Genomic DNA, 27300 nt, shown 5'->3' on the forward strand with positions numbered 1-27300 from the left:
GATGGAATGTAATGAGCTCCATGTGGGAAAGCATCCCACGGCCAAGAGGTCTCACTGCAACTCTCAGCGGCCATCTGAGCTGCAGCACAAATGCAGGCCCATAGGCTGCCTTACCCTGTATTTTACCTGAGTTCGGAATATCAGGAGCTGCCAATGGCCCTAGGATTGGGGTTTTTGAGTACTGATCATATATGGGTCAGAAAACAGGGAGAAGTTGATTTATCTCCCTAAAGTCCATCTGTTCTTGCTCAGACCCTAAACTTGTTCATTCATTTTGGTACTAGTCAACTGATGCTCCAAAGGTGGACACATGGCTTAAACTTACTCCAATTCATTCCGTTTTCTGGATTCAAGTTTGTGTTTTCCATGAAGACCAACTAAATTAACTGTTTCTTCTTTAAACTTCATTGAGTTCTCTCTTGGTGGTGGTGATGTGCATCTCAGAAATGTAAGCGTTTCAGATAATACACATGGCACTACCTCAAAACTACTGTTCTATTACACAAGCAAACCAAAGTTTGCCTTAATCTTCACAATAGAAGATTGTATTATTTTAGCAAGAAGATACATATTATTTTAAAAACTGTCTTCCATATATAAAATAATTGTTTTGCTCTTGCTCAAGTAAAATCCTCAGAACCCCCTGGAATCCTGTTCTTCCAGAAGTTAGAAATCACAGAAACAAGCTATATCCCCAACAATGAAGAAAACATGAGTGTTTGAGAAAATACAGAGGGAAGGAAACTCTTCGTGTTTTAAATTGGAGAAGATGCAAAGGTTTTGCTTGAATTCTGGGAAAGGCTAAGGGTTGATGCTTGTCACTGAATATATTAGTTAATGCATTTTTTTCCAGTGCTGCATTATCTCACTGACAGCTAAGTTTAAAAACAACAGAACTGACAAAACGAACCACACTGGCTTAAGCACACCAATCATGATAGGTATGTATTTAGATATCCATGAGCAGCTCTTAGGTAAAACCAATTTTCTGCTTTTACTAAATATATTTAAACCTACTACATATTTGAATAAAGGTTTATGGTAAAAATATGCTATTTCTTTCTGATTCTTTTCCATGTATGTGATGGTTGGGTATTCAAGTTTCAATGGCCTGTCATCCAAGTTGAGAATGAAATGCTCATGCTTTCCCCTTTTTAAAATCTCTTTCTTCGTTTCTTTCTTGGCTTGTTTTACTCTCTGGATAATGCACTATGAAAAATAACTTCATTTTTCTTAAGTCCATAAGATGATTAGCTTGCCAGTAATTATTACTTGGTATCCAAATTAGAAAAATAAAATGTGGGGGAAGTCAGAGGCCACTCCTGGAAGGTCCTAAAACCATGCAAACTAGATTATCACTTAAATTCTTTTTGTAACCCTCTCCTAAGCTCTTCATTTAAAAACTTGCAGAATGTTTTCCAATAGTATGGTCCACACACAGAATCAAACAAATTGACATTTCCAGTCACTTTTATGCTGCACGTAAAATTTGAATTGTACCTGTTTATTACCCGTTTCTACCTGTATTTTTCTCTGGAAAGCAGAGTGTCAGTTGGTGCCTAAGTTGGCAAACACTCTGGTTTGGGAACTGAATGAAATGAATTTGTATGTTTCTCTGTTCATTTACTGTCTTTATCAAGAGCTCTTTGAAGGGACTGTTAAAGGAGAATGATCCCCAAAGGCAGGGCCATGGCTGTCTTCAGAGCCCAAACTCATCACATATGTATACACTGCTTACTTAATTGGCTAACATACCTTCTTAGAAACCTGCCATGAAGAGGCTGCATGGCTTGGTTGTTAACGACCATAATTATAAGATTATTTTCTATCCTTGGTGGAGTTGTGTGTGCTTAAGGAATACACACACATGGCCCTTTTATGACTTAACAAGGACAGGTACCCACCCCCTGCAATTAGGAAAACAGAGCAGGGCAGCAGGTGTCCAACCTGCGTAATTAATTCTTCGAACAGCAAAGGAACATATTTTCATAATCTCTCTGCCAATTAAACAGTGTGTGTGTGTGTCTGTGTGTGTCGGCATGTGTACATGTTCTATTCTGCCTAATTGGCTGGGAGGTCATGAAAGCTGGTACTGTATTACAAGGAGAATTTATATGCATATACATGGACTTCATTTCTGCAAATACCCTTTGAAGTGGTGCTATTAAGAATCTCCCTCTAAAGCTACTCTGCTCCCAGGTGTTGCTGGCCATGTGAGAGGGCAGAATGTAAACTGAAACCATAAATGAGTTACAAGGATCATTTTCTCTGAACAGCATTACATCAAAGATTAGATGGTGCCAAAAGATGATGCACTGGGCTCTCTCTCTAGAGACCCAGTCTTAGCAATCTGCCTGACCCTGCGAGTGCTGTTTAGAGTCGGAGCACACCGCTGAGGAAATGCACTGCAACCAGAAGACAAAAAATAAAATAAAATAAAAATACAGAACACTGGGCCATTCAGATAATGGAAGTAAGCTCTGCCCATTCTGGAAAGCAGAGTAAGTGTCAGTTGGTGCCTAAGTTGGCAAACATTCTGGTTTGGGAACTAAATGAAACATGCAGCCACCTAAATACATATGCACGCACGCACGCACGCACACAGGAACCGGCTGCGGTAACAATGGGTAATTACAGAGAACCGATTACCAACCCCTGACCATCGCACTCAGCTGTAAATGCCCTTTCAGGGCGCTGCTCTATTACAACACCTGCTGACACTCTCAGTTTTTCCATGGCCTGACAAGTTCTTAACCTGCAGAAATGGGGGTAAGGAGACAACCGTGGTTCAAGGGGGAAGATGATGGTTGATCTCACAAACTGCTTAAGCCCACTGGCATTCGCTTTGCTTTGGGTGCACAGGTCCACTGTGGGCACAGAAAACGTCCACCTTTTATTAACACGCAGCACAATAGGTTACTGCCAACATTACCTGTCAGGCGGGCAAAAGATGTGTAATTCTTTGTGAGTTGAGGTGTCTGAAACAAGCTGTGTCGACTTTAATAGAATCCTTTAAATTCACTCTGCTCATGGTGAAGCCATCTTGAGAGGCCGCTGATGAATATGTGGGAACCTGACAGCTGTGGAATTTTATTTCTAGATTTCAAGGAGGCAGAGAAAGGAAAAGGAAATCTCGCTGGCAACAAAACGAAAGTGTTTACATGTGAAATCAATCGTCAGCACAAAGAGCTTTCCCAGTCATTCTGTTCCACAATATAATATGCTGCTTGTTTGGCTGCTGAGTCTTTAAAAATTTGATTTCTAAGAATAATAGCAAAGTCTTTCAAGAGCAGCAACGAATCAAGTCAGGAGCAAGCCACAAAAGGTTAACATCATTATCCAGCCTTGCTTTTTCACCACTGAGACTGTTGGGTGATGTGTCAGGGCTTTGGTGGTGTCTGGTTCAAGGCAGGGTGCAGCGGCAGCTGGTGAACACGGTTGGCTGCGAACACGTGCGTGGCACAAACTCCTCCCCCCACCCCAGCCTTGTTTCTTTCCAACAGGAACAGGCTCAGCACAAAGCAATCCACCTAAAGACTCCATAAATCCAAAAAAGGGAGTTACTGATCGAGGAATTCTCAGATTTCTGCCAAGGCACCCTCCCCTGGGCTGGAGGTCAGCCTGGTACAGTAATCAGAGCCAAATTGCGGACTGGACTCAAGGAATGAAGTTGAACACTTCAAATCTTGACTTCTAATGGATGATTTTTCTTTTCGGCGATGAAGACAAAACAAAGTACAAACAGCTGATAACAGACCAAAGTAAACCAGAAGGAAAAGTACAAGCACAAAGCTTGGAAACAAATCTCAGAAGGGATATCTAAGAAGAGATTTTCCAAGCAAAGGGAAAAACAGCTTTTTAAAGCTCTGGTTTGAGATTAAGCAGTTTGTGAATGAACAATAAGAAAGTAAAGGCCACAAAACAAGATATTTGCTCTTTTCAGCAGGAAAAAAGAAATGCTGGCCTTTGTTAACTAGCTACACACACACACACACACACACACACACACACACACACACACACAGCCCCTCAGGCATTTAAGCACAGCATAAAAGAAATGCTGGCCTTTGTTAACTAGCTACACACACACACAGACACACACACACACACAGACACACACACACACACACACACACACAGCCCCTCAGGCATTTAAGCACAGCATAAGCTTTTCCTTGCCCCCATGACCTCAACAAATATGTTAATAAAATCTTTTACCTCCCTGGAGTGGAACCAGAGTAAATATTTACTTAACACATTGAGTTTCTAAGTCTGGACCACCTTATTCCCTTATAGAAATTGGTTTTCACTTGTAATTAAGAAATTAGAAACACTACATCTAGCAATGTTTCTTCTACTTTTAAGGTGAAAGAAAAGCAGGGAAGTAGGAAGGGGGGGGAGAAGGAGACAGAGAAAGAAGAAAACTCTATTGTGCCCTGTACCACAGACTGCACTTGTGAATTTCTGAGCAAAAGTCTGTGCCACAAACGAGGGTAATGCTGCCATCTTGCTTTCCAATACCAGACATCGGGAGTTAGCCCTGCTTCTTCCAAGCACATTCCAAGGTTATTAGGAAACATCTAGACTTGCTTTTATTAGCTGGTTTAAATAATTTTGGGTATGCTAGGCTTCACCTTCAAATAACTGTAAGATGTAAGTCTGATTTCTACTCACCAAGAATGCCTTTTTTTCTTTCCTCTTGTCCTAAAGAATGTGCTACTCATTAAAATCTTAGGAAAACTTTCACCAACAACATAGAAGAAAAAGTCCTCAAATATCCATTTCTTTTGTTAAAGCCATCAATCAAAGGGCAGTAAAGTATTTTGGGTTTTTTTGTTTGTTTGTTTTTTAATCTAGACATAAGGATTTTGGATTTTTCTTGGTCTGGGTGGAGGACGAGATAGCCAGTTGCTTTTGAGGAGTTTGTGGACATATCAAAGCATTCCTCTGACCGACATGTTCAAGACTGAGCTTTCCAGAAAATGTGCATTTTGTCGCAAAGTGCTCATTCCCAAAGAAACTGGTCACTCTCTCCATCCATGTGCCCTCTCCTGCTGGCAGCTGCAAACCCCCCAGCACTGAGTAAGTCATTTCACGGCTGCACCGTGTCCCACGCTGCCTTGGTCGTTTAAAGACTGCTATCTCTTCAACAACAAACAGCATCATAACAGATCACCAGATTTGGAGGGAAAGCCATTTCTATTGTGAGAGGATGTAATTAAAATTGGTTTAAATCAGATGCTAGCTGATTATCCTACAAGAAGTTTGGCTTAAAAAAAAAAAAAGACAAATATAGCCAGATCTGTACCCACAAGCTGTAAGCGCTCAGGTCACACAGAGGCCGCTGAGAGGCTTACGTATGAAAACTGGCAAAAAACTAAAAGGAACAGAGTAAGATTAGGATGGATGTGCCAGTTAGCTCTGTTTGAGGGCAGAGAGGGTTTGCTCTCAGTAGCCATGTGTCGCTGCAGTCCCTGTGGAAAGCCTGCTGTTAGAGCAGCAACTCTGGCTTGGTTATGTTAAGATTTTGGATCTGATTAAACCCAAGCTACACTGGTCATCACAGCTTTGTCTTTTTTTGCATTTTCCCTGGAAGGAAATATTTAGAACAAAACAAGTATCTAGCAATCACTGCAGCTAATTACAAAGGGCATTTGCTGAGAAACCAAATTGTTTGAATATGACCCCCAAATGAACTCTTAAAACAACTTCTCAGATGGCCTAGCAATGCACAAAATCAGAATAGCTTTCCTTCATCAAATGTATTTGGAATCATGTTCACTGTAACTTTTCAACATTCCCATTTAAAAACAAACTGCTTAAAGGAAATTAAAAGTTTATCTTTGTCAATGATCTTCAAATATACAAACTGTATATAGTTGACCCTTTAACAACATCGAGGTTAGGAGCCCTGAGGCCCTGCGCAGGCAAAAATCTGTGTATTATGACTCCCCCTAAACCTACCTATTAATAGCCTAGTGTTGACCGGAAGACTTACCAGTAACAGAGTCAGTTAACACATATTCCATATGTCATATATATTATATACTGTATTCTCATATAAAGTAAGCTAGAGAAAAGGAAATATTACTAAGAAAATCATAAAAAAATACACTGACAGTACTGTATTTAAAAAAAAAAAATCTGCATATAAGTGTACCAGTGCAGTTCAAATCTGTGTTGTTCAAGGGTCAGTTCTACTACATAAAAATATAAAGTGATCCTAATTGAGGAAGAAAATAAACACATATTAGCCCAGAGAGACAGTGTATAAACTACCAAGAATGGTAATTCAGGAAGAAAAACAAATTTAACCTGACTCCATTTGGAAACTTTTAATTAATGTAGAAATGCAGATAGTTCTAAGACAGAAAAATGGAAAAACAGAGATGGGCTAACAAGCCAATTATTAGTTATTACCATCATGAAGGTACTAAACAATAAATAACAAGGTATGTAGCATTTGATCCTCAGATTACATGTGGAGTACTGTATTCAATCACAGTGAAAGGGCGTTCCTCTGGCTTTCTCTAAGCAATGTAAGAGTAGCTGATCAATTTAGTAAAAATCCACATTAATAATCAGATGAATTGTTTCTATGATGCCAAAGAACAAGTTTAATTGAATTTCTGATTGAATTGATTGTGACAGTGTAGACAGTTAAGCTTCATATAATAAAATTAAACTTTAAAAAGCAGTCCTCATAAAAAAGAAAAAATATGCTTAATAAAGATGAAAAGATGTGGAGACTTGGCTCCCAGACCTTGATAACAAGATCAGAACAATTTAAGATTCTATTATCAAGAAGTGAGCCAAACATCCAAGGGCCAGGGGCATTTCATGATGTATAATTAGACCCAAGTCTCTACAGGGCAGCATGAAACGGAGACTCAGTTATAGTCCACAGCATCTAGGCTTCAGAAACAGGCAAACCCAGGTAATTAAGGATCACAGTTATACACAGGAGAAGAACTCAGAGAAGATGTGGGCAGAATTTCCGATGCTGGAGTAACTGAACTGGTTGGGCATATAATCTCAATTATCCAGCCAATTAATCAAACAGTATGTACTACATACCTACTTTCTGTGAGGTCTTGAATATTTGGTAGGTAGCTTTCAATCCTATAGAATGAACATCTTATCAAGAGTACATCCCATTAATTTGGGCTGAAAGTGCCAAAGTAACAAACACATTTTTTTCAAAAAAGTTTTTTTTAGAACGAAGTCACCAAATCCTGGGATGTCTATCCAGGAAAGAAGTGGGCTTATAATTAGGTCATCTTTTCAAACTTGAATTCTTTGAACCATGTAACAACTGGAAGTCCCTGACAGCACATGTTTCAAAGCGTGGGTCCATTCCCTGCACACTCTTCATCCTTTCAGCCAGTACTCACTGAGTCCCCACAGTGCAGGAGGCACTAGGCTAAGTATTCAACCATGTGCTGCCAAACCCACACAACACACTGATACACTAAGATTCAGCAACCGCCTGGCAAAACAAGAACAGACTTCCAGATTGTGGTCCCAAGAAGCCTTCTGGGTAACTTTCACTACGATCACTTAATGAAGGGCATGAAACAATACTTCTTGGAAAAGTACTTAATAACAATCCCTTACTTGGGTCATGTTTATTACTATCTTAGTAAGTTTGATCCATCTAACTACTCACTCTAGCTTTTCCTTGACAGTTCTGAATATTGGCTGCCAAAGATGCACTCTTCTCCTAATTTCTCCTCTTTCCTGTCCAAGGACAGGCTCTATATCTGACACTGACTTTGTCCAACAAAAGCGTCCTCAAAATGCCTAGACCCACTTTAAACACAACTTTTGTAGATTTCTCCCTGTTCAGCCACCGGACTGCAGTACTTTTCCCTGCTGGAATTGTATCAAACACAATTCAGACAGGAAGGCTGTTACCTGCTCCAGTAATCAAAGGACAGTGGTGTGTGATGGTGATCTGAGTACCGGTTGGAGTGGAGAAGGGAGAGGAGCTAGAGCCGGACAACTACACCAAACTTCTGTGCACATTATGAATCTCCCTCTTGTTCTAATCACTTATTGGCTCATATTATTACTGGCAACCACTACTCAGCTATTCTCCCTTTCTTTCCGATTAGTGGCTCTGGTTCCCAATTTCAGCTTCAACGGGGCAAATAGACCTGCCTTTCACTGGCCACATTCTCTTCTGGATCTTCTCTTTCCTTTTTCAGACACAAGCCACATTTTATTTTAGTCTATGAAAGTATGGATGAATGTTGAACGAGCACGGTCTAAAATTGAGGGTTTAAGAACATCTCCAGCTAGATAATCCTAACACTTTTTAGGGCACTATGCTTAGAATGGAAACCACTCTCAGGTAGTAACAGGGAATGATTTTATTTATGAAGATTTCATCACCTTGGGACACCAGAGCTGGTGATGCTCTGCCATCATGACTGCCTTAGGCTGCTGACGCACCAAGCATGGAACTGCTGGGAAAACAGCATCCCTGACCCCACACGGAACGGCGCCACATGGCCTGTTTTGGAGGACATGTGTGACTCTACCCCAGAATGAGATTTCTCCTTTAGCAGACCATTCCAAGTGAACTTTTTGGACTCTCTTAGGACCTCTTCTGTTGAAAGATGTGTACGAGAAGGGAGCTGTTTCTATAGTGGGCTTACGTTTCATTTCACTATCCCCCTACCTCCCCGGACACTGAGTCTTCCTTAATGATCAGGGAAGGGGGGCTTTTCAGCAGTCAATTCAGAATCTGTCCATGCTCATCTCATTTCCTGGGCCATAAGTTTTATAACCTGAGCTGTCACAGTTCTGCAAAGTATTGGGCTGTTACTAGCTATAAATCTCAAGGTGAGTCACCTGCTTCTGCCCAGAAATAACCGATCTCCATGTATCCACGACTACTGACTCATTCATTTATTCCATAGACATTTACTGATCACTAAGGATGTGCCAGTTCCTGGATAGGTACTGAAGCAGCGATCAGACTGGTTCAGAGATGTCGTGGGATCTGTTCTAAGGTCCCATTAGAACATGTCAATGAAGGTTAGGGCTTCCTTCCACTTTGTGGAAAGAGAATGCCAATCAACTTCACTAGCTGTTCTAGAGTTCCCTCTCAGTGATGAAACTTTTCCGTATCTGAATTCACCATCCTGACTGTAGAGGAAAAGAAAAAAAACAAAACCAAGGCATCACAGCCTCAGCTGCTACCAAAAAGAGGGATGATGCTCTTTTACTAGGGGTCAGTGTTCTTGTTTCGAGTTTACAGTCTTGGAGGGTAGAAAAACAGATTGGCAAAAATAAGCCAGCCAACGAGTAGAATGTTGTAAGTGTGATGCTTGTATAGAGGAGCATGAGATTATTCCTGCTGGATGTGCAGGGCTGAGTTTTGTAGAGGAGCTGTCATCTAAACTCAGACTCGAAAAATGGCTTGATTTTTGTCAGAAGGAGCATTCTTTCTAGGACTGAGTAAGCAAAGACACAAGAGGGACTCCTGAGGTATGTTTAGAGTAACAAGTAGCTGGTCCCTCTAGGAAAATATATTCCAGCATTGTTAGAAATAAAAGATGCATTTACATAGTTCTTGGCATGGCTGCCCAGCCACAGAAATTAAACTTATGAAGGTCTAAACACAGAAATTATAGAATAAATTACTTAAAAGTATGAGGTGAGGGTAGGCATAAAAAATTCAAGGAACCATGCTTACCTATGTTACTTTTACCAAGAGAATCGGGTAAGTCCAGCCTCATCTGATGGGACTAAAAGAGCTAGTGAAATCATTTCACATTGAAAATCTCGAAGCTGGGGCCCCTGGGTGGCTCAGTCAGTTGGGCATCTGCCTTCGGCTCAGATCATGATCCCAGGGTCCTGGGATTAAGTCCCACATTGGGTTCCCTGCTCAGCAGGGGAGCCTGCTTCTCCCTCTCCCTCTGCCTGCTGCTTCCCCTGCTTGTGCTCTCTGTCAAGAAAGTTTTAAAATCTTAAAAAAAAAAAAAAAAGACAAAAAGAAAAGCTCGAAGCTGATGTATTCTAAGCTAGGAGTCTGTGCTATATCCAGAAAAAATTCCAGAAAAATCCGTCTCAGTCTTGGCTTTCCCCAACTTTTGTGTATCATGTGATGAGATTCCCTTCAAATGGTCACTAAACTATTGACTAACTTAGTAACAGCCTGCAGACCTCAAATTATAAACAATTTTATGATGATGATGTCAGTGTTGGCTTGAATTTTGAGTAAGTGTGTCTGGCAAATTGGGAAGAAGTGGAAAGAGAGAACCAACTGGGTCCCTGTGGTTGCAGCTGATGAGCACATGGCTACACCCAGTTCGCCCCACAGAAGGAAGTGTGGTGCCTCCTTCCAGCCAACTGGCACAGCAGCAACGCCCTCTCTGGCCATGCAGGCAATGACGCAGCTTCTGGAATTTGCTAGGGGACAGGCTGCCACCTTCTCGAGAGAAAGTGGCCCCTGCTCCCTTCTTCCTTCCCAATTCTGTGTAGCTAAGGCCCTTCCTCCTCTCCACCACGCCACCCCAGCCCAAGGACAACAAGGGGCAGCAACACAATAAGCTCACACCTAACCAGAAATACATGTAAGTCTGTGATGTTTTCTGTTGGGCAGTCAGAAGACGAAGAACCTGACAGGTTGGAACCTGAGTGCTAGCCTTGGGTCATCTCTAAGATGCCAACTTGGTGGCTTCCTCTGGCTTAGCACATCACGTCCTGACTTCTAGGTCTAGTTTGTGAGGTCTGTTCTTGACAGCACAGGGGCCCTAAATAGGAAGGACAGTCCCTACTGTATAAAAATGCATTATGCTGGGCGCTTGGGTGGCTCAGTTGGTTGAGCAACTGCCTTCGGCTCGGGTCATGGTCCTGGAGTCCCGGGATCGAGTCCCGCATCGGGCTCCCTGCTCAGCGGGGAGTCTGCTTCTCCCTCTGACCCTCTTCCCTCTCGTGCTCTCTATCTCTCATTCTCTCTCTCTAATAAATAAATAAAATCTTTTAAAAAAATGCATTATGCTTACTCTTGCAAGCATACCTTTCTAATGTATTCCCTTTATCTAGAATTCACTTTTCTCTCACCTAAATCTATCCAAATATTTTTAATTCTTCATTCACTTAATAATTATTAAGGACTAGTGTTAAGCCCTAGGGATAAAAAGTTTAAGAAGGCATGGTACCTGCTCTTAAGGAGCAAACAGTCCACTTCTAGGTTTCAAATTTAATGCCAACTCCAATCACTTACTATTAAACTCTATACTGAGGATTTTGAAATCATATTCAGGCTGAATAATAATGAGTATCAAGCTTGATTAGCAATGTCTGCCACAGGTGCAGCAGGAGGTGGTGGTGGCATGCATATTTGCCATCTCGGGGTCTAGCTTAATTTCTGCCTCCTTAAAAAAAATTTTACCCTATCATCCCCATTCCCAAGTGTTCAATAATAGCATTCTTCTGCATCTTACAATTTAGAACTAGATTATACTGCATGACATTAAATTTGTCACACACGTTAGTCTTCCTTCCACAACTAAAATATAAGTTGACTGAGGGCAGAGGCCAAGTGTGCATCTTCTGTAATGCAAAAGAACTAAGCACAAATAAAATGCTCAAAAAATACTTGTTCAGTTGGCATGGGAATAGAGGCACAATCCTACCATTAACTCTTCTCATTCTCTTCAGTACATTCAGGCATGGTACCTTTGTGTTCTCAGGGTCATCTTCATAGTATCAGAGAATCAGATTATACAAGAAGTTAAGTGAGGGCTTTAAAGATCCAGTACTGGGGTCAGAGCTCCTCCTGGATCCCAGAGGGGATTCTTATGGCTACAGGAAACGTTGCTGTGAGCTTTGAGCACGACAGCTGGATCAAACCTAGCGTATCACCAGGTTGATTAGAGTGTGGTTCTAAAAGCCAGTCAATGTGAGCAATTGCAGGCCACACTCTTTTGGCAAGTGGCTTTATGGCCTAACCACAACTTCTGTCTCTTGTTAATAAATAATGGAAAATAATTTACTATGAAAACTAAAATTACATTCACTTCAACTTCCTAGCTCCTAGAAGAAGGTAAGGATACAAATTACTTCCAGATCACCAAAACTAAACATGATCCCGTCATTAAGGATGAATTTTTTAAAAGTCCAAGCCAATATTTATTGAGCTTTTAACATGTATTTAAAACTCTATTAAGCACTGCATATGAAGTTAACCCTCTGGGAGCCTATAATTTTTTGGTCAACGGAAGAAATGAATCTGATCCAACCAACAAATAATTCAGGAGAATATAATCTATGTTACACCCAGGTTAATACCATCTCATTGCTACTAATAACTGAATTGATATTTAGAATTTAGTTGAGAGCCATGTTAATGCTTAAATCCCAAACCATTAGAGCTGCTAACACTTGTCATGCACTAGCAGATCAATTTCAGCGTCACTGCTATTTTTTAAACCACTGAGACAGAAATCCTTGAAGCTGTCCCTACCTGCAAAATATGTCTAGAAATATCCATTTCGGATAAATTTAGACCCAATAAATGGTATTTTTAGCAACCATAATTTCTACAGATGTGGGCTAAGATTTCCAATTCAAAGCAAAGGAGTTTAAAATTGGAATGTTTTAATATGTCTTGATCAACCAAGATGACATAGCCAAGTACATTCAGTACATTTTCCTCTGATATATTCAAATTGGATTTGCTGATAAGATTTCCTTATCCCTAGTCTTTTCCTGTATAACAAAGGAACTACACAGATCATTCAGGCAAATCCTTCCCACTCCTCTGTCACTCCAGCCACATTTTGAATAACCAAGATGAATCAGGAAATCAAGTTTTTTGTTTTAAGCACAATTATTCCAGTAACTATGTCAATGCTCCATTTCACTTTGGCTGTGAGGATAAGACCTTAAAAGACTTTTCAGCCAGGAATACCACTACGAAAAAATATGTGCCAGACCAAGGAAGCCAGTATCTCTCCCCAAGGCTCCCCAGTCAGTCCAAAGTGGATGAATGCTTAATGTATATAACACTCATCACCTAGAGGTTCCTCATCTAATTTTGTGAAGTATTCATATTTTATTTTTTTTGAAGTATTCACATTTCAGAAGTGTATCTTTCTACTTTAGAAGTATTCATTTTAAGATTTAAAATAAAGTGGATTCTTTAATATACTTATGATGATCTCCTTTACATACGAGTTTTTAAGAATTCTATCAGGTTAAAATAGAGTGACATTCTGAGTAACTGTTTATTCCAAGATTTCTGCTCAAATGCCTTCTCCTGTCTGAATTATCTATATAACTCAAGAGGAAGCTGGACTGGGGTTAAAGCTGGATAGACAATCCCTACTGTCCTAATTCCCCAAACACTCCCCAATCTCCCCCTCATAGTGTGCTGGAAGGTCCTGTGTAAGATAGCACCATATAAAATTACCCTCCTAGCTACTCTTCAGCATCTCCCTAATCAACTGAGCAACCTGTAATGTAAATTTACATTCCAAAGCCCAATGGCACAGCTACCCATAGGACCTCATCCCTCCGATCTTTGTCTTTCTCTTTAAACAAGAAAACCTTATGTTAATGGAGAGATTATTCAAAGAGTCTCCTTGTAAGCCCATGAATGCCACTTCACAGACTGTACAAAAAGCAGAACCCTATGAACGGTACAATAGAGTCAACTCATCTTTTTGAAAAGCTCAGCATCAGCCTTTGAGAGAACTTGAATTGTTCCAATTCCTAGATCTGTGTTAAAACATAATGAGTCCATGTGTATGCCACTGGGAGTCCATGCACACACATACGCAAAGGCAGGTTTACTGCACAGAGGGTAGTCATGTTGAATATCAGGACTTAACCCTGACATTGGATTAAATAGTTCATTTTTTCAAACTATTCAATAAGATCATCTGCTCATTCTGAAGTATTTTCTTCTCATTGACGTATCTGAAGTGTCTTTAAAATAAAACACCTAAACACCGAAAACTCACATAAAATGTATCTTAGAAATTCAAATTTAGCAAAAAGCCAAATCTAAATTAAAGACCTATAGACAATCTCTACAGACTCAAAATATCTTGTTAATTGCAAAAATAAATAAAAAATGGGCAACTGGAAAAATGCACATTTACTACATAACCTAAAAAGTTTGGGAATGAATGATTGAAAAGAACACTCTGGTCAACTAAGACACAGCAAACTATACTCAAAATTACACCTTTTTAACAGTACTGAGTTGTACAACACAATACATTGTAATCTATAAATACTGTGCCATCCCCCGCCCCCTGGAATTGTGCTCAGAGAGTCCCCTACACAGAATACAATGTGATTAGTGCCTGGGAGAGTTAACAAAGTGGTTGTATTTTTTTTGATAATGCAAAGGCACTCTAGGATTCTTGAGTTTCTTCAAATTACTGTTGTGAAACATAATCATTTGGGGGTATGTAAAATGTCTAGATACTGAATCGCTCTGTTTTGAATTCTGAGGTCTACCAGTAATTTCTTACCGTGGAGTGAGCTGATTATAAATCTGTATTTGGCATAAGCCCTTAACTAAACCAGCTAAATACACTGAAATTAGATCCTCTTTAGTATTTAAAATTATGTAAATGGAAATACACATTTAACAGAAAAGGTATGTTCATATATTTTCCAGAGGTGGCCAGGTGTTGGATCTACTGCTTCCCTAGCCAAAGTTTCTATTGTATGTTGGCTGAGTCTTTAAGTAAGCCAGTTACAGAGATCAGCAAAGTAATTCCAGTTTTAATCAAAGGAAGGAAAATAACTTCATTTTGCCAAAAAGGAGAAAAGGAGGTGCCACTAATAACAGTTTTTTAAAGAATAAAATGGAAACTTCTTTTTAACATTAATATACGCAAAGACTTCTAAGAGCTCAGGCCTCCCGGAATAAGCAAATTGCTAGAAAGTTACTTGGAATCACCCACAGACAATAACTGTCGGTGGTTTCATTTCAGGCAATGGGCTTGTGCCAAAAGGGACTGACATCTTGATGAAAGGATCACCAAAAAGTTGTGAGAATTTTTCCATGAGTAAAAATCCTTCCAAGAGCAACAAACTGTGATTTCTCATTCTGCCACCAAACATAAAGGACAACTGTAAGAAATTAACAACATGTAATAATAATTCAGGTTTGCTCTTCTGCATTCAAATCGTTCCAACTTTCATTCTTGGCTTTGGCACATACGCTGGCCTTTCACGAAGCTCATTCCACTCACTAATACAGAAAGATGATATTTACTCTTGAAGCCTGACCTATAGGGCTAGTTCTGGCAGGGCTAGCGGTCAAATTTATGTTTAACCAAACTGGTCACCTGACATATTACAACATACATGAACTTTCATGGTCTACCTATGGTGACACAGAGGGTAAGATTCTAGATAAAGAGCTACAAGACAAGCTGATGGGGCGAGTCTCAGTGAAAAGAAAAATAAACAAAAATACTTTGTGGCAGTTCATTTTATTACCATCCTAGCACTCTATGACAATGACTGATTAGGAATTTAATATGAAGTTAGGAACCGTGTGCACAAAACCCACTGACCAGTTTAATTTTCTGTTCATCCCTTCTGCCCTTCCACCTTAAGTTCCTTAATTTGGCCACTATGCTCTAAGTCCGAGCAAGAGCTATTTTACTTGAGGCTTTGACACCCACCTGTTGAACTGACAGGTGAGGCATACACAAAAAATAAAGAGCTTACTTGCTAATAGGATTCAAACTGAACTCATTTAATTGCTCTGATTCATTCTTCTCTTTGGGAAGCTTATACTTGGGTTGTTCTCAAAGAAAACATCAAGTATATCAGATTCAATTTTGATTCATTAAATTCCACCCTCGTTTTAAAAAAAAAACGCCTAAAACTAAATTTGGAAATCACACATTCTAAGTGGCAAAGAGGTGTTTTAGAGAGTATAAACATCTGCAGTGAGACATGCTGTACTTAACTGAAAAGTTGCAGGACATTTCTATTATTTTTTGCAGTCCAACCTTATTTCCAAGGAGGACATTTTTTCACAGGAGGTCAGTATACTTAATCAGCTGCTTCTAATGCGGACTTCATCTCTTTTGCTCTTTAATCAGTCATCAAACACGAAACTGCCCTCTCTGTGGATCATAATACTTGTCTGAAATAGTCACACTTTCCTTTAGAGGTAGCATGCTTGACTTCTAAAACTGAGCAGATGCCTCTCAGAAGTGAAGTCATATATCTGCAAAAAGTATCAATGCTAATACCATTTGAGATACAAGAAACAGAGTATATTAATATCAAAGTCCGTGCTCTCCATATGGATTGCTCTGAAGGAGAGCAGAGACTACGGCTGTTTGGTTAGCGGGATACAGACTCCTACTCCGTGGGTAAGTTCTGGCTACCTCTAAACTAGGACCCACTGCGTTGTCTAACACCTACTGCTGCCCCCTCTTCCGTGCATGTCACGACACATCACTCTTCTTAAGGAACAGAACGGTTTCCGTTGTTCAAGTTAAATAAGTCTTCGCTTCTGAAAGAGGAATTTCAGTTTTCTATTCAAAAGGATTGCAAATCAAAAGCTCTAATTCATCACATCCACTTCATATAAATTGCTGCACGGCAAAGCTCCCACATGGCAAAGCTCCCACATGGCAAAGCTCCCACATGCCGGAAAGAGAGACCCTTTTAAAGGTCAAATGGGGTAGGAACAATAAGGGGTGGAGGAAGGAGGAAGGCGGGTGTTTGATATTTACATGAAATAAAGACTGACAAGAACCTACTGAGAAACTCCTCTGATGACCCATTCTTACCATTTTGAGAATCGTTAACAGTCTTGGCCTTGCACCCTCCCTCTCTTCAGTCCAGGGAGACCAACCTGCAAAATATGTTTAAATACAGTAGACAAATCGCCTCACCACAGGTCAGCAAATGAAAAATGCCTGTTTAGAGGTTACAGACAACCATTTTCTGTGGTTAAGATAAGTCACATGCAAATTATTGTAACCACTGGGGCCTCAGAGAGAGCTTTCCAAGGGTCTGTAGGCTTAAACTGGGGACAAAGGAATCCCTGGTTCCCAGCTTTGCAGGGTCCTGGGCTATTCTTAGTGTTTGGTTCATCTTTTAAATTGAAGGAGTTCAAAAGGTTTAGCAACTTAAAAGTAGAACCAAGCGATAAAAATAGATTGTTTTCTGGCTGCTCTTTGTTCCCAGACATACTACTGGCAGTATATTTGCAATCAAGACAGCAGAATAGGAATCAGCCTTCCACCGTGTAGTGTAATGCCTCAGAGTGGATATTTTTGGAAATGGCACTGCATTACATAACCTTCCGTGTTAAAAAAAAAAAAAACTACACTGGGGGTAAAAAAGTCAGGAATATACACCATTATGCCCTTCTCTCTATACCAAACACACACTAATGTATATGCTGCGGTGATTTTCCTCTCAGCCTTTATGTCAGAACACGGTTCTTTTGTTAACATAAGTTATGACAAAAATTAAGATGAATGGAGAAACTAAAAGTTCTCCAAGAGGGTATCATAAGCTCTTAGAGTTTTCCTATAATGTTATTATAGATACACACAAATGCAAATCAGATTATTATCATCACGGAGCAGAAAGAAGTCATTTATTTTTAAGCCCTCCCTCCCCCAAAGTTCAACTGCTTTATAAGAAAATGCAGAAAAAGTGTTGCAGGATCGAATGCCTGAGAAGACCCTTGGCGGCGGCGGCAGCGCGGAGAGAGTAATGAAGTGTGCGGATGGAGGGACACAAATTCATTTAATAAAGGGGGTGGGGGTGCATGCACCAAAGTGCATCTAATGCAAAGAAACAAAACAGTTCCTAACAATGCTTTATGAGCAAGAAGAACAAAAATTAACCACACCAACAAGCAAAAAACCCCACCCCTTCCCAAAAGAATTCTCCCTCTTAACTTGTGCATTAAAAAAAAAAAAAAAAGCCCAAGTTAAATTCCAGCCTTAATGCAGCAGGACCAAAATACCAGAATTTCTTCAAGATACACGCTTCAGCTCTTTCAAATTTAGAGGGAAGAAGCATGAACTCTGCAGGGTTGAAGGGTCCAGCTAAGAGCAATGGCAAGAAATCGACACAAAAGAGAAAGCAGCGCTCCCGGCCGGGGATGGGAATAGCATATACTTACAGACAAAAGCCCCGCTCCCTGTTCACTCTCTCCTCTCTACACCTGAAACACAAATGTGGATGAAAAAGGGCATCATGCTAGAAAGACAGCTGGGGGGGGGGGGGGAGGGGAGGGGAGGGGGAGGGGAGGGGGGAGGGGAAAGGGGTGGAGGGAGAGGAGAGAGGAGGGGGAAGGGAAACAAAACCCAAACCGGCTTCACTTCCAAGAAGTGCCGCCGTGGAAAAAGAAGGAGGGGAAGGTCTCCCTGCCTCGCGCTCTCTCCAAGAGTGTGTGTCTCTTTCTCTAAGAGTCTCAGTCTCTCCCTCTCCTCTCTCTCCTTCTCTCCGCTGCCAGTGTGCTAGTGAACAATGAGCTAATTCTGATGGGGCTGGCGCAGCGCCAGCGCCCCAGCCTTGCTGCCACTGTGCGGCCGCGGCGGAGCCAGACTGCTTACTCGGCAGGAATCGGCGGCTCGGGGGCCCCCATCGGCGAGCGGCCAGCGCGCGCGCCCCGGCACCCCGCACCCCGGTTGCCCCGCGCCGCCCCCACTGCGCCCGCCGGGCCCCTGGGAGACAAAGGGGCCCCCGCAGACCGGCGCGCCGCCCTGGCCCCGCCCCGGAGCACGGCGCGCACACACACACACCCCGGCCCGGCCTCTCCCGCCCCCGGCGGGCTTCTCCGCCTCGACGTGCGGTTGCTTTTCAGACAAATAAGGAGGCGGAGGAGGCGGTTTGGGGGCGCGCCAGGCGTGAAGGCGGCCAGGGCGCTGCACAGCCCGGCAGGCCGCCAGGCCGCGGGGAGAGGCGGCGCGGCCCGTACTGTAATAATAAACCTGCAGCAGAGGGCATCTGAGGGAAAGAGGACGGTGACGGGCGGCAGCCGCCTTCCCTTTTATGTGCCTGTCCCGAGCGAAGCAGAAAATGGTGTCTGCCGGCGGCGCGGAGCCGCACACCGCCACACAAAGAGCCGCGCTGCACGCGTTTGCGCACGGCCCGCGTCGGCCCGCAGCCCCGCGGGGTCCGCGAGCCCGCCCAAGGCCGCAGGAAGCCCGGGGTCGTGAGCGCCCCGAAGGCCCAGCCCGGAGGCCCCATGGCTGCGCGCGCACACTCGAGCACACGCTTGTGCACAAACCAGCACGCACGCGTGCACACAGCTACACGCGCACGGACAGGGGAGAGCTGCGACCCGGTGTGATCAGCCCGAGACACTCCCCTCTTGCTCCCTGTTCCTTGAAGGATTTAGCCTGTTACCCCTGCTCTTTGCCCTACTTTTTAAAATCAGAGATTGCTTTTTTTTTTTAAAGTGCTCTTCTGATTTTTTTAAATTGTTCTTATTTAAAATCTGACTATCTTCATAGTAGTGTTACAGCCCAAAATTTTGCTACAACTTGGTTTTGTTGCCAACAAAACAGAATATCATTTTATGGTAAATGTCAGATGTTAGAAGGGAAGATTCTTTCCTAATTAAATTGCTTTGCCAAGAAGAAAGATATAAAAGATCATAACCTCTTCTAACTGTATATGCACCTTTTACTTCTAATCACTGAAAGCGGTGTTTTCACATCACAACAGTCAGAAAAGATGAGGGGGTGTGGAAGAGGGAGAATTTACAAAAACATGTTTAAGGATGGTCTTATTTTTTAGACTTAAGGTTTTTCGGGTACAGAAATAGCACACCTTAAAAAGCATTATTTTACACTCTTAATTCTGAAGAATAAATTATCTATACATTTGTTGCCAGGACCATAGATCTTTCACACTACAAAAGCCACCGCATTAGCAAATCCTTACTAAACTGCCAGTGGGTGTGACATTTAAGAGGGCAGCTAAGGGTTTCCCTGAATTAATCTAAAACATCACATCTCCCCCCACCCCAAAAAAACTTTAACCTAGAGTTATTACTAGGAACAAAGGGAAGACACAAAACTCATCAAACCTCCTAAATGCCTTCAGGGCCAGTGTTCACCTGCCAGGGAGATGGTCTGGGGAGTTGGGTGGTGGGAGAGGGAGAAACCTGGTGGCTGCTTCTGTAGGTGTGAAGCCCCAGCCGGCTGGTCAAGGGCACCTTAACATTGAGATCTTTGACCTCAGAGTCAAGCTCAAAAAGTAATCCAAGAAGGCACTACACTGCCACATCAACCAAAAATCTGTCCCAGGAAGGTATGTTCAAAAGTTACTTCTATAAGAAAACATACACACATACACACACACACACACACACACACACACACACACACACACACACACTGACTTTAGTATTTATGCAAAACTTACCCTAAGATGTCCTTTAAAAACACAGGGAAATTTGGGATTTATTATATGTTAATTTTTCTCTACTGAAGCCACAAACATACGGGTGACATAGGTTTTTTGTTTTGTTTTTTTTTTTTAGTAAATAAGAACACTGGGTCAGAATCATAGTCTATTTACTGTGTTCCAGAAAACGGTTACAATCTATCGAAGAAACATTCTTGAGTCCTTCTGGGTAGAGGCGACTATGCTAATCACTAGGGACATAAAGGAACTCACACCACACGGCCTCACTCAGGAAATGTAGCAGGAGCTGTCTCACGGTGCTCCTGGCTCTCCCACCCTGACCCCTCCCATCTGTCCTGCAGGCTGTATGGTTGACCCACTCTCCTGAAATACCTTTCTAATCACGGTACCCCCAGCTCCATTATAGGATAAAGACCATACTTTAGCCTTCCATTCAGATCTCACCACATTGCAACCACAATCCAACTTTCTAGCTTTATCATCCAATTCTTTCCCAGTCATAGAATAGTAGTCCTTTGATTCAGTCTGATTGATTACTTAGGGCATATATTTATCTCTAGACCATTCAGGAAGCAAAGTCACACAAACACTGACTTAAAACAGGGTGTCTCGACCTCAGTGCTATTGACTTCTGGTGTTGAATAATTTTTTGATGGGGCCAAGGTGTGAGGTGGAGGAATGGAGATGTCCTGTTCCTTGTAGGATGTTTAGTGTGGCATCTCTGGCGTCTACCAACTGGGTGGCAATAGCAAACCCTGGTTGTGACAACCAAATATGTGTCCAGACATTGTCACATGTTCTTTGAAGGGGAAGCCTTGCCTCTAGTTGAGAACCATTGTCTTAAACTATCAGGTCCATTTGTTGAGATGGGAGAGGGGGCCTCACCTGAGTCATGTGGACTGTGTGCAGGAGGGACAAAGACCTGAACAAAAGCAAGGTTTTCTTAGGAGAGATGAAAAAGAAGTGGGCAATGTCCATATCTTCATGGAACCTACAGTCTGGGGTGAGGGGGTAGAGAAACCCCCAAAGCCAAAGCTATGGTGAGGTGATAAGTACAATTATGGACAGAGCTCTGCACAGGGTGCACTGTTGAGCACACAGGCTCCTTCCTAAATCAGCCTGGGGTTCAAAGAAAGTTTCCTAAAGGAGGTAATGCTTAAGCTGAATTTGTCAAGAATGAAGAAAAGCCAGCAAACTGAAGAAGGGAAAAAGGGACATTTGTGGTAGAGGCAGGGATAAATCATGAGCTAAGGAATTAGCTCGGTGACTGGTGACAGGCAGGGGATACCAGAACACAAGAATCCTGGGTCAGAAACTAACCCTTGTGTTCTGCCCCTTACGGGGATGCCGAAGAACAGTCCATTCCAGGATGTGGTCACAATGAGGCTAGACTTTAGAAACAGGATTTCCCTTCAACCTCCCTTAGGTATTTCATTCTCAAATGTATCTTCATATATTCAAATGCATCTCAAATATGTATTCTTGCAATTGTGTTTATTTTCAGTCTGTGTCATTCATGGCTTGGGGTAACAAGTTCCATGAGTTGAGTTCTGGGCAAAAGGCTGTATGTAAAAGTGGTCAGAGCCAGCTCTATGTGACCCTGGAGAACTTATTTAACCTTCTACACTGTTCAATTGGGGTTTACACCAGAGGACCAGAGTGCTGTGTTATGCGAAGCTGCAGACTACCTTTCGTCTTTAGTTGCGGTTACACATGTGCAAACAATAGGTATTATAGGTAGCTTTATACAATGAAACTTATACAATGTGTCTTCTCTGAGCCTCATCTCCTGTCCCTTTCTGCTCAGTCTCAGTGCTGCACAGTTCCCCCAGTGAGTGACTCTGTGGCATGAGTCTTAGACCTTTTCACTTGCTGTTCCTGCTGCCAGAATGCCCCTTACCCTTTCTTCAATGTGTTTCTTGCTCCTTCTTCATAAGTTTAGGTTATGTATCACTTCTTTTAGGAAACTTGCTTTGAAACTCTGGCCCAATTTAGAAAGGAGTCTTTGTGCTCAGAGGTTCTACTGTCCTTATCACACCTTGGCTTTATTTTTCTGTCTTTACCATCAGACTGTAAATTCCATGAAGTAACAGATTGTAGTAGACATTTTTGGTTACTTGCCTAATACCCACTGTCTCTTTCCTCCTCCTCTTTCTTAATGAAACCCTGATTTACCCTAGTGTTCATCCTTCCCCCCATACAGTCCCTAAGTTCCAGGGAAGGTGATCTCAGAGAATAGATCCTGATGGTTTTAGCCCATCAGTGTATTAAATTGTTTGGAGCTGATAATGGGCTAAAGATAAGCATGTGACCTAAGTTCAACCAATCATACTGAGAGGAAAGAATTACATCGCATGCTTGAGCGAAGAAATTTAAATTCTATGCTTAAAGCAATATACAACTACTGAAGATATTTAATATGAAAGTGACATGAGCAGATTTTTTTTCCCTAGAAAGATTATTCTTCAAGCAATTCAGAGGATGTTTTGGGTAGGGAGAAGGGGAAGAATTGAGGAAGTGAAATCAATTAGGAGACTATTATAGTAATCCAGATGAGTAATCATGAATGGCCCATGGGAAAGGAGAAGAGGGAAGGAGGTACAATTGCAGGGTTCCTTAGGGGCTTCATAGAGTACTAGAGATTAGCTGGAGAATAGAGTCTAGGATGATCCCAGATTTCTGGTTTTGTGACTACTTAGATAATCATGCTCCTTCCTAGAACAGAAAATATGAGAAGAGTGGATTTGGGAGGAGAAGGGAGTGACAATGAGTTCAGTTTTATACCTGTTGAGTGTAGAACCCACATAGTCAATGTTCCAACAGCAGCCTTGAGTAAGTTTCTTATCACCATCTCCCTGTTCCTCGTGCTTCCTTCCCAAGATGGGCTGACTCCTGTTCCCTCCAAAATTCATATGTTGTAGTGCTAACCCCCAGTACCTCAGAATGTGACTGTATGTGGAGATAGGTTCTTTAAATAGATAATTAAGGTATAATGAAGTCATGAGGGTGGGTCTTAATCCAATGACCTGTGTCCCTGTAAGAAGGGGAGATTTGGACACAGTCACACACAGGGAAGCCCCCATGAAGACAGCCATCCATCAGTTTCTTTCTCTCAAAAGAAACCAACCCTGCTGGCACCTTGGTCTGTAGGACTGTGACCAAATAAATTCCTGTTGCTTAAGCCACACAGTCTGTAGTACTTTGTTATGGCAGCCCAAGCAAGCTAATGTACCTTCCTTGCACCAAACATCCAGAAGGGCAGAAGATTTATAATATATGTTTGTTATGTGTTTTGGGATACTGTGAAATGGAAAGTCCAAGAAAGATCTTGAAGCTAAAGAAGTAATATGTTCTCCAAGGACAAGGCTTTGTCCAAATCTAGAAAGTCCCATTAAATATGTATATGAAAGTTTGCAGTTGTGGAGGCTCATCTGAAATTCAGGGTGTGGGGTTCTCAGAACAGCATTCCAAAACACATATGGAAACCTATTTAGAATTTTGACCCTGTCTACTTACCAGTTTCCAGCTGTATTTACACAGCTGGTGAAGGCAGCACAGATGGGGATTCTCCACTTCACCACTTAGAAGCCCACACTGAGAATAAGTTCAGAAAATGCCTTCATATTAGAAAATTCAGTAAGTCTCAGGAAGGAACACAAAACATCAAGAACTAAGCCACTGACATGGGGGATACTGGCTATGAAAGGAGGAAAAATAGGTGTAAATTTAGCAAAATGTGAAATATGAATGTAAAAGTGAATTCAGGATGACTTATAACCTATGTCACTCTATAAAACATAATGAACATAGCATTTAAAAGATAAAGGACAAATGTAAGAGGTGAGGAACTTTTGAAAATCATGGTGCCCTCAATCTTGTGTTTTGTCCAACATCTGGAAATAATTGGAAATCCCTGAAAAAGTCAAGTTAGCCCTCCTAGAGGCAAAGAACAAGCTAGCTGTTGCAGAGACAAAGAGATAAATGGAAGGAATGCCTCAAAGGAAGATTTATCCAGATTATCCTACGCAAAAGAGACCATATGAAACACATTTAAAAATTAGCCTTCTGCTTGCCTTAGAAGTTATCTGAATGGTGATGCAAAACTTTAAAAATAATACTAGTGGTTAATGCTGTTCCAAAACAAAGTAAAAGGAAATTATTTTAAAACCCCAGTGTGTGTGCACCCATGTATGTGTGTATGTGTGTGTTAGCTAATTACCCTTAACAAAGAATGTTTTTTTCATGGGAAATTCTGAATTTTAAAATTGGTTAATCAACAAGTATTCTCCATAACACTAGAGAAATGCAGAATTAATGCTCTAAGAAACTCACAAACTATATACAATTACATGATGTGGAGTTAGTGCTTGTCTTATCATTCAAGAGGTGGTGTAACAAAAAATGTCCCTAGATTTAAATATCCCCCGATACTGTGCTGTGTTTACAACACTCTATACATACTAACTCTAATTTTGAAATTAACTCAAGCACCTTGAGAGCTGAGCAAAGTTCCATCCCATTACAGTAGGATCTGCCATCCTCGGACTCTAGGATTCAAGAGAGCCTGAGATACCCAGGGATCTAGTTTGGGGCACCTTCCCCACCTGACCACTCAGTAGTGATGAAAGGAGGGGCTGACCAAAGAAAGAAACAGCGGATTGGAAGACAAAGACTTTTTGCCTTCAGAATGAGTTTCTTCTTTTCAAAAGTTGGGGTAATGTACCTCTTCTTGTGGAGATACTCAAGAAGGTAAGCCCTGGCCAGAAGCTTCAGATATCAGATTCCCCTGGAATTCATATAAATACAGATGTAAAGAATAATGAATGTGTTTGAGCTCAACTAATAATAACAGCACACATGTCTGTTGTACTTTTTACATACACACACATTTATTCATTTATGATTGGGGAAACAAGTAGAAAAAACAAAGGGAGCCACTTAGGATCACAGCTCAGTTAGTAACACCAATTAGACTGTCTAAATCATGGCTACACTGCACTACTTTTTGCCGAAAGACCTCTGCTGCCCCGAAACTAGCATTTGAAATAAGCATTGCCCAAGTGCAGGCAGTTAGCTCATAGAGTCCTTGCATCAATTCTGTGACATCTTCACCTCACAGATGAAAAACTGAGGCAGAGAGAGGTTACGCCCTCCAGGCACCAAGCACAATGTCAATAGTAGAGCTGGGCCTTGAACCCAGAAATATGACTCCAGAATCCACTCTTCACCATCATGTTCTCGTAGCCCCCTGCTGTGCACTGAGCCTAGAAATATATCCAGATCCAGTGGACACTGGTTAGTCCTTCCCTCGTTGACTCCACCTAATTCTTGGCTGTACTCTCTAGCTTCTTTGACTTTCTCACAGACTCATCTTCCTTCTACACCATCAATTCTGATAGTTTACGGAAATGAGATGGTTCTTCAGGTAGAACAGTTGTTTAAAACGGCACCCAAACTGTCCCTAAAACAGCCTGTGATCCTCTGAGGTGATCAATTTCTTTTACAAATGGGTTTGAACGACACCATGTACCAGTTACTCTACCAAATACTGGTAATGATGACATACCGTCAGATAACACCAGCAAAAACCCCAGATTCTCTTCCCCCGCTCCACACATGCTCGTTTACACACATACCTATCACCACCGTTCCTTTTGAAAGCACACAAATTTCATAACTTCAGATTCACCTTGGCTTTGGCCTTGTATGTGACCCTTTCATTCTAAATTAAACACCTTGCTGGAGTTGGAAAAGGTGTCCTAATAGTTTCTTCAAAATAGTGTAAAGTTTTATTTTTGTTGATCCTTAAAGGCATCGTGATAAAATAGTGAGAATTTGACTTTCTGATTAGGAAGGTCCATGAGACTTCCCTGAGAATTCTGAGAATGTGCACTTTAAGAAGCTGAAGTCGGGACAGTTCTAAGAAAAATGGCCAGGTTTTCATTTGCGTGGACTTGCTTCATTTTGCACCAAAATGTCAGTGCCTTAAAGCATCCAGCTACAATCCCTCCACTATGCTCTGACGAGTGAAAGGGTAAAAGGCCCCATCTACTCACTAGAGAGAGAAATCTTCCCTTGTAATTCCCACATACTGAATCCACCCAGGAGAGACATCTGGGAACCTCTCTTCTTGGGCCTTTCTCCCCCATCGTCTACTAGGGCCTTCTTAGCCTCTGCCTCTCCCTCTCTTCCTCCTTTCATCCCCCTGGAGTTCTGTCGTTTCCTCCTCACAACCTCAAATTCAAATTACCAGTCCACTGATTTCTCCCCCATGGAGTTGTGTGCCCTTCCAGTTCAGATGATAGACAGGGACCAAAGGCCCAGGAAAGGGGTGGGTAAGTGCTTTTTCCTGGAAGAGTATGACAAGGGGAGAACATTTCTTTCTGTCATAAATCCTCTGGGTGGCAATTCTTCACTGGTTGCTAAGTTCAGAAACTTTTTCATTCCTTCTGCCAACAAATCTACAGTTTTGCAGTCTTACATGTCCTGAATTCGTTTTGTCCACTTTTCATAAATTGCAATTTACTTTAACATCTCCCCTACCCTAGGGATTTAAGGATACACATGAACAAAGCCTCAACTGGCGATATATAAACACATCCTTAGGCATCCAAGCAGTCAAGAATTTTGATGCTTCAACTTGAGTTAGGCTAACCTGAGATGAGATGGAACTGTATTTTTGCAACATATATGAAAAGGAAGATTTTATGAGACAAACAAATGAGATAAACAAGATTTAAGCTTTTAAAAGCCTAGCTTTATGTTTTAGAGTCTAGCTTCTGCACATTTTCAGTAATTTTCACAAAATGTGCTGTAAATTACAAAAAAAAAAAAAAACTTATTTATTTACATAGTCCCTGAAGGACCCAAGCTTAGGAGTAGTTCACTGGCAACTCTCCT

The 27300-nt window shown here is 41.6% G+C and overlaps 1 protein-coding gene across 3 annotated transcripts in view; it reads right to left on the reverse strand.

The window, feature by feature from the left end:
* LOC113929544 (neuronal regeneration related protein) overlaps nucleotides 1-18676 on the reverse strand; it is a 42477-nt gene extending 23801 nt beyond the window's left edge. For 2 of the 3 annotated variants that reach the window (XM_027606512.2, XM_027606513.2), the window contains exons 1-2: nucleotides 18579-18676; nucleotides 18146-18187 (exon numbers count right to left, since the gene is read on the reverse strand). In XM_027606512.2, coding sequence (XP_027462313.1) covers nucleotides 18146-18187; nucleotides 18579-18610 — 74 coding nt within the window. In that variant the 5' untranslated portion in view covers nucleotides 18611-18676. Of the gene's footprint in view, nucleotides 1-16793; nucleotides 16859-18145; nucleotides 18188-18578 lie in introns of all 3 variants that reach the window. The other variant, XM_027606514.1, reaches the window with a different exon arrangement.
* Nucleotides 18677-27300: the final 8624 nt, after the last annotated feature.

The sequence above is a fragment of the Zalophus californianus genome, chromosome 5, assembly GCF_009762305.2.
Source record: "Zalophus californianus isolate mZalCal1 chromosome 5, mZalCal1.pri.v2, whole genome shotgun sequence".
NCBI lineage: Eukaryota > Metazoa > Chordata > Mammalia > Carnivora > Otariidae > Zalophus > Zalophus californianus.